A 13,020-nucleotide genomic window follows, 5' to 3' on the forward strand; every position below is an offset into this window, starting at 1 on the left:
AGGAAAATATATAAAAATACGTCGAAGATACGCAATAGATTTTTTTCTGATTCTTGGAGCCTAAGGAAAAGCTGAGAGCTGTTGCTCAAGACTGTACTCACAACATTCACTTCAAGTTGAACATAACCTGAAGAAAGCTGCTAGCAACTCCTAGCAATTACCCATTTTCTATTACAGTATAATGTCTTTAATAGGCATTATAACAGATATTTTCAGGAATCTTAATAAGCTGTATGATGACAGAAGTCCTACCTTACTAAATTTGTATAAACAAGGAGAGAGAGAGAGAGAGAGAGAGAGAGAGAGAGAGAGAGAGAGAGAGAGAGAGAGAGAGAGAGAGAGAGAGAGAGAGAGAGAGAGAGAGAGAGAGAGAGAGAGAGAGAGAGAGAGAGAGAGAAATTTTCAACAAATATTTAATGGATAAACAAAGGTAGAATGACTCATGTGCTGCAAGGTAAAAGTGTCAACTGCAACACAAACATCAGCATGACATGCTTGTTTTTAAGGTGGTATGAGAAGGGAACAATATCTGTCTTATTCAAAATCTACTATGGGACTGCATCTTATCTAGGCATTAAATTCATTATGCTTAGGATATACTGATAAATCTGATACCAAACTTAATCCAACAATGATTTCCTCACTGAGAAAGTGTTCATGCAAAAACATAGAATAAAAGATCATTACTGAAATTAAATAACCAAGTCACAAAGTCAAAACTTATTACACAATAAGCTAATACAAAACTTCACAAAACAAATGTACGTCAATACTACAAGCAAACCTGAAAGTTACTCACAGGAACAAATAACCATTCATGAGTGACTGACTCAGTTTTCCGCTGGAGGCAAGCATGTGTTGCAACACTCAGGATAAAATGTTGCACAAGCACATAATCAAATAAATTAAGCATATCAAACACACCATAATCATTTGAGTTGTGTCAAGTTATAAATGTCCCTTTCTATTTCTTCAAACTGATCCTTGGCAACAACATGAAAAACTTGATTTTGAGGATAAATGAAAATAATAACATCACTGTAATCAAGACAATGATGGAGTCATGATCAAAATGGCTACTCTGAAGTAAATCACGTAAAAGTTAGGACATACAGAATTCAGTACAATACAGAGTAACCAATTATTTTCTACCAAGAAGCAATACCACAAAGTAAAATTGAATCTTTAAGGCAATCAGAATTTTAACATCTATAAAATATATCAGTTCTCCAAGCTTTGTGCACTGTGCTCAGATCATGAACTCTGGTGCAGCTTGTTTGGATTTAGACTGTGTAACCAAGTCAAGTTCATCTAGGACAACATAAATAGTAGACCTGTCATCTAACATAGGAGCAAGACTTACATTGGCAGTACCCAGATTAGCCATTTTCTCAGCAAGCACTTCAGCAGTGATGCCTTCAGTCTCAGGAGCAGCAGGACATAGCCGACTGGACACTTGTGTTGTAGAATATCCCAGGAGCTCTCTGATCTTAGCGCGAGGGGATTCAGCAAAGTTGGCTGCGATGTATTGCCACAGCATCTAGGAGGAGCAGTGAAAGGATTATGTGCAGTACAGTATTCAAGGGAGAGTCAGAGTTTAGAATGGTCTGACTGTAAGACTTGCATGTGTGAGAAAATTAATAATACAAGAGAGCAGGTCAAAATATGTCAAGAATGAAATACTATTTGTCTATCTTAGAATAAACACCAATATCATCAGCTAAGGGAGATGTAATGGAATCTCAGTTACCAAAAGCTTCCTTTTCAAACAAATAAGTTTTAACAAAATTTCAACTCACAATTGCTTCACTTGCATTCATAATTTGGTTCAGGAACGAAGTTACTGATTTCAAATATTACAGAAAAAAAACAAAAGCTGCCATTTATTACTAATTAATAGCTTCTACAAATATTTCCTTTCTCTGTATATATTTAGAGAAGAGACACTAATTCAATTTTTTAAATACGTCAGTTAAGCGTTATCCTATTGAAGAGCCTTGATGCACACTAAGAGATTTTTTGCATTCAGGAGTGATCTGCCTATGTTACAAGATAGAAGGGAACTTGGGGACCTAATAAAAATGTATAAGATAGTAAATAATATTGAAAAGATAGACAAAGAAGACCTGGTGCTGTTGACAGAAGAAGATGGAAGGACAAGAGGACATGAAAAGAAGATCAGGATGAGACAGTGTGTGAAAGATATTGGAAAATACAGTTTTCCACGCAGAACAGTGGAAAAATGGAATACATTGAATAATGAAGTTGTTACAGCACATAGTGTGCATAACTTTAAAGAAAAATTAGATAAATGGAAATATGGAGACAGGACACTATAAGCCCCACTCAAACCCTGTACAATACAACTAGGTAAATACGACTAGGTAAATACACACACAAGAGTGCAGCACTGTAAGAGTAGATGTGAAAAATAACAACTCCAACATAAGGAAGATGATGAAGTCCAACTTACCCGGTGATGAATAACAGGGGGAGAGGGGCCTAAGCAAGTGATCCTGTCTCACAAGTTAGTTTGAGTTTGCATGTGGTAAGGCAGAAAAAGCATGAAAAGGGAAAATATAGGTGGCACTGCTGCCAACGTAAACATAAACATGGACGCTAGGCAAAGGGAGATCATTGAAACACCTTTAGAATTATATCAGCTGGCAGGATTTAGCAGGGGCAGAAAATTTTCTGGATTCAAAGGGGTGTCACCATATTTTTAATATTTTTTTCTGAAAATTTAGGGGAAAATATTTTTCTTTCTAAAATATGAATATGGTGTTGGCAACATTCTCTCAAAGATTTGTGGTGAAATTTTTTTTCTAAATTGATTTCTATGAGGAAAATAGATAAAAATATTGCAATCATTAGCAACCTGGTAACACAGGTAATGTTTCTTTATCAGTCATTGAATTAGAATCTAAGTGCTTTTTTTGTTTTGTTTTTTTATACTGGATAAGAGTAATTATTTTCTGGTAGCATTTAGCAGCCTAACTCAGTGACCTGAGCCAGCAGAATGTTGTCATCTGCGAGTCAATGGTCTGTGGACCTCACTAGGGAAAGATTGGGTGTATTGCTCATTAGTAATACACACTTTCTACTTACCTACGATCCCTGGACTTCCCAAAAATGGCATTTTAGATTGCCACGTTGTTCTTCATTCAATAATAAAGCATTTGGTACAAGTACAAAAAAGTTAATAAGCAAATCTACTCTTTGGGAAGTTGTAACATCACAAAAAGTTGACTACATAGATTAGCTACATATAGGTGACATACTTGGATTCACACCAGCAATATCACTACCTCTCACCTCCAGAAGCGTGACAGTAAACACGAGGTAGTGGTGAAGAGGAAAGAGAAAGTATTTAGACCAAGATTACCAGGAAGCACGTGTTTAAAGGACAGCCATGTGATCTTTAAACTTAAAAGACCTCTCCTGAAAAAAATCTTTTTTTTTTTTTCATTCAGAAACCTACTACTTTGTTAGTTTTTAAACAAAATGAGTGATCTTTGTTTTGTTGTAAAGAAGAAATATGTTTCTATTTTTCTAGTGACTGAAATATTTAGCTTCAAACATTTTCTACTATTTTTATCTTTATAAATCACCGGGTTGTCAGAGAACTTGTAAATAGGTATTATTTACACTAAGATGGAGAGTATTTAGAGAAAAAATATTCACTAGGAATTGTTCTACAATAGTTACTCCTTCATAAAACACAGAGAACAAAACACTCAAACAAAATTACTTGATAGAGAAAGGAAACAAATGTAGTGCATAAAATGTACAAAAATACTAATTACTCTAAAAGCAATTTGCATAATTTACTCAAGCACAACATGAATTATATTTAATTATATAAGGGATTTATCCATAAGCTAACCAAAGCAGTAGATCACATTTTTATGTTTTGCACGAGAGTAAAATTGGCGACACTCCCTCAAGGAGGAGAGAACTAATATGAGAAGGATCATCACGGTGGAAAAGGGATATAAATGTCCGAGGGAGATGATCACTGTGGTATTCAAGAAGCAGGAACAGCTGAAAGTGGAAAACCAGAAGGTGTGGGAGAAATGTGACATGCTAGCTAATAAAGTCAAAATGAACAATGAGATGAAGGAAATACTGGATGAAATAAAAAGAAAGAACAGCATCCTTAAAGGCAAATGTGAGAATTATGGGCTGGAATTCCAAGGATTACAGGATAAACTAAACACTAGTGTGGGGACAGCAAAAGGGATAGGTTAAACCTATCTGAAAGTGGAAAAAGAGAAAGAGCAAGAAGAAAAGTTAATTTTGCAGAAGTAGTGAAGCAACAAATAAGGAAGAAAATGAAGGACAGTTAAACAAGTGATCAAAGAAAGGATGAGTTAGTGAGAGATACGGTGGACAAAAAGAAGTGTATAGTTATATATGAAGTAGAAGAAAAAAAGAACCCCATGAAATTTGTGATTGAAAAGAAGAGAGAGAGAGTAAAGCAAATTATCTCAGTAATATACGATGAAGAAGTCTTAAAAAAAAAAAAAGAGGAAATATACAGACTTGGTAAATATAGTGAGGGGACTAAAAGACCACTAAAAGTTAAAATGAGATCACAAGAGGGGGTAGAAGAAATTTTCAGTCTGGAAAACTGGCTGGTAAGGCAGAATATAAAAATATTTGGATAAACAGAGAAAGGAACCAGGAAGAAAGGGAAAAAGAGAGAGAGCTAAGAAATGAAGCTAAGGGAAAAAATGAAAGACGGAGAATGAGAAGAAGAAATTTTACAGGAGTGTGCTAGACATGAGATTGAGGAAATGGTATATTCAGGCAGGGGAAGAGAAGTGTTAAGAGTAGAGATGTACCGATACCAAAATTTTGGCTGATTCCGATACCGATACCGATACCACTTAATTGGGCAGATACCGATACTACTACCGATACCGATACCACCGATACCGATACTACTACTTATAGTGAATACTGCACTGGACACCAAGATGAGTTGGTGGACGGCGAGCGTTATCAGATGGGAGGCTTTGTTTTGGGGGATGCTGTAAGTCTTTCTGAGAACGTTTGTGAAAAAGGAGCAATTCTAGAAGCTTTTTGAAGCCATTTGCAAAGGTAAATTACTCGGTAATTGGAATTAATATCTTCTCGGTCTTCTGATTCTTGTCAGTTATTTCAAATTCTTACTTCTTACTCCTTTAGCGACCATTTGGTCTTGTGCATTTTCATTATTAATTTTATTGATATTTTGACGATCAAAAATATTTTCAAAATTATTAAAATTGTAAAACAGACAAAATATTAGCAAAAGAAACTCATTTTGTTGTGTATGTTTCTCATTAATTAAATCTGACATCCTTTGATATTAATTCATTAGATATTAGTAGACCAATTCAGAAAAATGAGCTTTCACCTAATCTTTTCAATTAAATAGAAAAAAGTTTAGTTTATTCTAAATTTCTAGGTTGTGGCTTATTACCATAGAAAACAGTATTCTATGACATACGGTAATCACCACGGAAACTTAATACGCCGTATTATATTAATTTGGTATCATCAATATCTTATATCAAATATATCACTAAGTAGTAAATTCCTTTTAGGTATCGGAAGTATCGGCATAAAATAAACCGATACCGATACCCCAAAAATGGGCCGATTCCGATACCGATACCGATGCATCAGTAGATCTCTAGTTAAGAGTCATATATACAAACTTAGATGGATTTATATCAGGAAGCTTGGAAGTGAGGGATTATATATTAGAAAAAGAAGTTAGGCAAAGACGTCCACATGAATTTTAAAGAACAGGGATATAATGTTTGGGGGAGAGACAGAAGGGGAAGAAGCAGGAGGAGTAGTACTGATAATGGAGGAGGTACGGTATGGAGATGGACTGGCAGAGGTTTTAAACATAACATTTAGGACCACCAGGAGAGAAAGGAGGAGTATCTTAGTGACAAATGTCCCACCAAAGGCTAACATGTGTAGGTTTGACGTACACAAAGAAATGCAAATAGAATTGTTAAACTGCCTGGACAATATGATAAGGAGGGACAAAAAAGTGCTACTTGTGGGGACCTAAACTGCAAACATGTAAATTGAGATGAATTGGATGTAAAAAATTATGCTGGACATTAGGGAAGAAAGTGTTACGACTGGCAATGGTAAACACAATGGATCAAAGGGTGAAGAACTATACAAGGTAGAGAGGGGAAAAAGAACCATCTGTACTGGATTGGTATTCACAAAAAAAAAAAAAAAAAAAAAAAAAAAAGCTTTATCCAACCATCAAATATCATAGTCCAATGGGAAAAAACACCATGTGGATTTAGAAATTACATTTTGAAATGTAATGAAGGATATAAACAAAATAGATTAGATCACACCAAGACAAGTTTTGAAGGGTTAAGAAATTACTTTGGTAATATTGATTGGGGAGAAAATATGCAAGGTAAGACAGTCCAAGAGAAGTATGAAATACTCCTAGACAAATCTAATAAGGGGATAAAGAGATATGTTCCTGAATACAGAGTAAAAAAAAGCAAACACACATGATATAATGCTATAAGTGCAAGAGCTAAAAAATGTAAGGATGCAGCTTGGGGAAAATTAAGAAAGCAATGAAATGAAGTAAACAGGAAGAAGTGTAAAGAGGCACAGAACGAATATATTAGATTAAGAAGAGAGGAAGAGAGAAATTTTGAGAAGGATATAGTGAAGAGATGTGAGAAGAAACCCATGCTTTTTTTATATCGAAAAATGACAAACAAGAGACCATTACTAAATTAATTAAGGAAAATAAGATATAAGAAAAAATAGAAAAAATCAGTGAACTTATGAATGAGAGGTTAAATCAGTATTTAATGAAGAGGGAGAGTTCCTAGAACCAAGCAACCAAGAGACACAACACAGGAAGGATTAAGAAATGTTGTGGTGCAAAAACAGAAAATTAGAGAATTACTAGAAAAGGTGGATGTAAGAAAGACAATAGGGCCAGATGGAGTGTCAGGATGAACACAAAGAAGGTAGAAAACAACTGGTGGAACCCATTTTGAGGATCTAATGAAAAGCTCTCTAATGGATGGGAAGGTAACAGAGGAATGGAGAAGAGCAAATATAGTCCTGATATACAAAAGGGGAAAAAAGACTGAGTCCCTAAATTATAGAGCAGTGTCACTAACTAGTGTTGCGGGAAAGGTCTGTGAAATTGTTATCTAATAAAAATGGTTACAATATCTGGAGGGAAATTAAATAATTAATAACTACCAATTTGGTTTCAGAAAAGGAAGATAACAAATTTACTAAGCTTTTATACAAGAGCAATAGATGAAGTACAAGGGAGAGATGGATGGGTTGACACAAGTGTATTTAGATATCAAGAAGGCTTTTGACAGAGTATTGACAGAGTACCACATAGAAGACTCCATTGGGAAAATAGAACACATTGGAGGAATACGGGGGAATATCTTAAATTGGATGACAAACTACTTAGCAGATAGAGAAATGAGGACAATGATAAAAGACACCCTATCAAGCTGGAGCACAGTTGCCAGTAGAGATGTACTGATGCATCGGTATCGGTATCAGAATTGGCGGTATCGGCCCATTTTTTGGGTATCAGTATCGGTATTGGTATCAGCTTATTTTATGCCGATACATCCGATACCTAAAAGGAATTTACTACTTAGTGATATATTCAATATAAGATATTGATGATACCAAATTAATATAATGCGGCGTATTAAGTTTCCGTGGTGATTACCGTATGTCATAGAATACTGTTTTCTGTGGTATTAAGCCACAGCCTCTAAAATGGACATGTATGAAACGCGTATAGGCTGAACTCCGGCATCCTATCATGAGTCACCACACATTCCCACTGTCTCTCAGTCAGATGCTGCTCCTCCACCCACACAAAATTCACACAGGTGAAAAGCTTATGTTTTTTAACTATAATCTAAGAATGTCAAACTTCAGATATTGAGAATCCAGCAAAATGATTTGGTGTGTATATATATATATATATATATATATATATATATATATATATATATATATATATATATATATATATATATATATACCAAATCATTTTGTTGGATTCTCAATATCTGAAGATTGACATTCTTAGATTATAGTTAAAATATAGTTAAGATTTTACTGTTAATTATAATCAAATAGAATATGTTATTTACAATAATGCAAAGTGCCTAACTATATATATTATATATATATATATAGTATGCCTAACTATATATAATATATATAGTTAGGCACTTTGCATTATTGTAAATAACAGCATATTCTTATTTGATTTATAATTAACAGTGCTAGTGCTAGCCTCTTCCAAGATATCATACTGGAATAGGTGGAAGCTCAAATTATATATGTATATTCATTTTAATGCATGCTTAATTTTTTAGTTACTTGTGTTAACCTAAGGATGTAAAAATTCCATAACTAAGAAAGTAATGATTCTGTTTTGTAATTATGTGCATTGTGTAGAATTAACATCAAAGGATGTCAGATTTAATTCAAGAGAAACATACACAACAAAATTAGTTTCTTTTGCTAATATTATTGTCTGTTTTACAATTTTAATAATCTTTTATTGCCAAAATATCATCAATAAAATCAATAATGAAAATACACAAGACCAAATGGTCGCTAAAGGAGTAAGAAGTAAGAATTTAAAATAACTGACAAGAATCAGAAGACTGAGAAGATATTAATTCCAATTACTGAGTAATTTACCTTTGCAAATGGCTTCAAAAAGCTTCTAGAATTGCTCCTATTTCACAAACGTTCTCAGAAGGACTTACAGCATCCCCCAAAACAAAGGCTCCCATTTGATAACGCTCGCCGTCCACCAACTCTTCCTGGTGTCCAGTGCAGTAATCACTATAAGTAGTAGTATCGGTATCGGTGGTATCGGTATCGGTAGTAGTATCGGTATCGGCCAAATTAGGTGATATCGGTATCGGTATCGGAATCGGCCAAAATTTTGGTATTGGTACATCTCTAGATACCAGTGGCATACCACAGGGTTCGTTGTTGGCAGCAATTATGTTCCAAGTATATATCATCAATATATAAGAGAGTTTGAGTAGCTACATAAATTTGTTTGTAGAAAATATTGAGATGATCTGGGAATGGAGCCAAAAATGGAAATTAGAATTTGATACCAGGAAATGCCACATGATGGAAATGGGTAAAAGTAATAGACGACATCATGGGAATACAAAATGGGAGAAGAGACTATAATGAAAAAAAGAGAAGAGAAAGACCTAAGAGTGATTATACGACACACTGACTGCAGAAAGACATAAATGGATTACTTGCTTCAATATACAAGACACCAACTAACATCAGGGTGGCATTTAATTACATAGATAAGAGTATGACGAAAGAGATCATAACCACTATGATGAGACCTAGACTAGAATATGCAGCAGTGGTATGGTCACCATACAGCCAGAAAGACATCAAGAAACTAGAAGGAACCCAAAGGACTGCTACAAAGATGGCCCTAGAAATAAAGGATCTTCCCTATGAAGAAAACAATGAAAATTACTCCATTAGGCACCGCAACAGCTTAGGTCATATGGCACCACGAGAGGTAACGGGAGAACACTACATCTCCCACCAGGCAACTAAGTTTGGCAAGGATTCAAATCCCGGCTGCCTAACCGGAGGTCTAGATATAAGCCACCTAACCAACTATGCCACTCAGCCCCCCCCCCCCACCTATGAAGACAGACTGAAGGATTGACAGGAAAGAAGAGACCTAATAACAATGTATAAGTTAGTAAATAATATAGAAGAAATAGACAGACAAGACCTGGTATCACTAACTGAGGATGGAGATAGATGAATAAGAGGACATTCCAAGATCATGAAAAGTCAGTCTCTGAGGAACATTAATATTCACTTTTCCACTTAGGACCATGTATATCTGGAATGGATTGAGTGAAGAGATTATAATAGCAGAAAGTGTGCACAAATTTAAGGAAAAGTTAGAAAAATGTAGACATGGGGACAGGATACTATGAGCTCTGCTCAAACCCTGTAATATATCACTAGGTAAATACAACTAGATAAATACACATACACACTCACTTGATCACTAGGTTGGGTGGCTGCTTCAGCCTTGGACTGGCAATAAGGCCCAAATTGGGGCTGAGAGAGTGCTGCCTCCAATACTGAACTTCTCTCCACCAACTCTGGCTCAGTCACCACTTGTGCAATCTCCACACTGCGGGTCTGGTTGTTCCACGACACCAATCGGCCACCAAACTGTCAACACCAGTGCATGGCTTATGGTGTTTATGTCAATGGTTCTACTGACAAGAGCTTCCACAAGAAAAGAGCCTTGGAAATCTACTGATGTACAACGATGGAGTAGAGAAGGTGGAGTCCCAAACAAAGTAGGTGGACAACATAAAGTGTAGCTCATGAGATCATGTGAAGAATACTGTCATTTAAAATTTTCTTAAAACTAGCCTACTTAAGAATAGTTTCAATAGAATTTAATCTATGATACTCAGGAAATTTTCAAATTAATAAAAGAAGTCCTTGCAAAAAAAAAAGACAAGCAACTCACAGCAAAACTGGCTCCTGCAGAGCGGGCAAACCACTTTGGAGGATTCTTTAGTCTGATTGGCTGAGGGGTAGCTCCCTGAGGCACTACTGCAGGAATGTCCATCCCAGGAAAAGAATCAGCAATCTGCGAGAACTTTTGAGACAAAAAGATTCATGACAATGTCAACTATACATATTTGTATTACTTCCATATAAAATAGATATTTTCCATGATTACAAGGAAGCTTTCTCATTGTGCAATACTTTAGCAACATCACACAAGAACACACCTTGTCAGACTGTGCAGGAGGCAGTCCTCCTCCGAGCAAAGAATACACGCTGACACAACCATCCACTGATGACACAGCTACCAGTGAAGGGTCATGTTTACACCAGTCTAAGTCAAAACCCCACTGGTTGTACGATGGAAACTCTCCAACAATCTCTGAACCACGATTAGCCTCATTGGGATTCCAAACATATATTCTGAAATACAATTAGTATGGTATCATAGCACTAGTAGTAGTAGTAGATAGGAATGTGCATTTATAATGCCTCACCTTTCTCTGCCAATATTTTCTTTTCTAGATCGAAGATTTTCATCTTTCATTGCACAACCAGGCAAATTATTTTTTTTATTTCTTCCTTCTCTGTTTCTATAGTGTCACCAAACATTTGGATAGAATTTCTTCAACATGGCATTACAGTGGAAGCAGAAAAGGCTGGCTGGGTTGCTCTTTGATGACTGCACAAGCACTTGCCTCTTCCCTACCTTCCCACAACAGAGTTCACAAAAATATAGACAACATCAAAGCAGTGATGGAACACTCAGCGACATCTCTAGTTACTAATTTGATGATAAACCAGTCTTCTTGATTGTGTTACGATGAGTTGGAACCGAGTCAGCCAGGTGTTGAAGTGTGGAGGCAGGAATCTTATCCCAGGTAGCTTGCAACTCTATCTCTGATTTTTCTACTGTAAAGGTGTCTCTTTCCCTAAATTCCCTCTTCAAGATAGCCCACAAGTTCTCAATAGGGTTGAAGTCTGGGCTATTACTTGGCCAGTCAGAAACATATTCAATCTCATTAATTTCAAGCCAATTTTTTTACTGAATTTGCTCTGTGTGCTGGAGCCCCGTCATGCTAGAGAATCTCTGCACCACTCTTCGCAAAACACTCCCCCAAAGTGTTCCTCTACGATGTTGAGATAAACTTGCTGGTTTACCATCAGATTCTGTGGAAGCACCACTAGTGGCCTCTCACCCTCATGTCCAAAAGCAGCCCATATCATAAGTGATGCAGGGTGGGGTGTTTTATCGTAAGGGCACAGTACTTGGGATCATTCATACGAATACCCTACCTACCCACACTCTCTTTCCCTTCGTGTCACTGACAACAAAGAGTGATTTATCAGTCTAGAGGACACTATGCCATTCTTCAAAAGGTCACTTCAAGTATTAAGAAGCAAATGCCTTTCGAGCTTTCTTTTGTTGTTCATTTAAAGCGGGTTTGCTATGAGTGGCTACTTTTTTGTATTCGAGGTGCAAATGCAATGCGTCAGACACTGTTCTAACAGCAACATTGCCAAGTATCTGAGGATTTTCCTCCTTCAGTTTCCTTGCCGTAAGGATGGAAGTGACATCCACGCTCCGCTTCAGCACTCTGAACAAAGTTTCACTTATTTTTGAAGGTCTCCCAGTACTTTTAGCCGGGTAGGAAAAACAAGCACCGCCAAACACTTTAAATTTTGCAACTAAGCAGCAAACACTTATCTCACTCACACCAGTTTCACTTACTATTTCTTTGGTCTGAAGGCCTAATTCATGACACTGGATCATCCTGACCCTTGTATCACGATTGTGAGGTTTCCCACTCATGGCATATGGATATCAACAACAAATTTTAGAAGCACAGGACAGTGGCCACCCTTAAACAATAACATACCAAATGACACCGAGACATAATTTGTCATCTATACAGGGTTCTTTCCCTTGGTTACAGAATTTTTTCCATGACTTCTCCATGCCCAAAATAAAAAATTCAAGGACCTTTTACATGCTCCATGACATGAAAACGACAAGTAAGGAAGAAGGGTCATGGGACCACATTATAGGTTATGGGGATGAATGTTTGATATTCTACCTTGGCAGGGCAACACCATATCATCACTTTTGAGTATCAGTAAATTTGAAGTCAAATGGAGAACAATATGATATAAAAACAAATTTATTAACTCTAATTTGGTAACAGGTACATAAAAACCATGACCTGGAACACACAAGCCGTACTAAAACGAACAAGTTTCTAATCATAGTATGGAGCAAGAAAATAACACCGTTTTTGATAAGCATGCCTTTTAATTTCCATAACTTTTCCATGACCATGGCCTTTTTTCAGCTTTTCCATAATTTTTCCAGGCCTTAGGGAAAAAACTGAAATTCCATGA

At 36.2% G+C, this 13,020-nt stretch overlaps 1 protein-coding gene across 11 annotated transcripts in view; it reads right to left on the bottom strand.

The window, feature by feature from the left end:
- LOC123520535 (protein transport protein Sec31A-like) overlaps positions 1 to 13,020 on the bottom strand; it is a 123,384-nt gene that overhangs the window by 69,932 nt on the left and 40,432 nt on the right. For all 11 annotated transcript variants that reach the window (XM_045282869.1, XM_045282880.1, XM_045282878.1 and 8 more), the window contains 4 exons: positions 10,866 to 11,061; positions 10,598 to 10,729; positions 10,114 to 10,290; positions 1,364 to 1,540 (listed from right to left, as the gene is read on the bottom strand). In XM_045282869.1, the coding sequence (XP_045138804.1) occupies positions 1,364 to 1,540; positions 10,114 to 10,290; positions 10,598 to 10,729; positions 10,866 to 11,061 (682 nt within the window). The remainder of the gene's footprint in view (positions 1 to 1,363; positions 1,541 to 10,113; positions 10,291 to 10,597; positions 10,730 to 10,865; positions 11,062 to 13,020) is intronic.

Source organism: Portunus trituberculatus, chromosome 47 (genome assembly GCF_017591435.1).
Source record: "Portunus trituberculatus isolate SZX2019 chromosome 47, ASM1759143v1, whole genome shotgun sequence".
NCBI classification, from domain to species: domain Eukaryota; kingdom Metazoa; phylum Arthropoda; class Malacostraca; order Decapoda; family Portunidae; genus Portunus; species Portunus trituberculatus.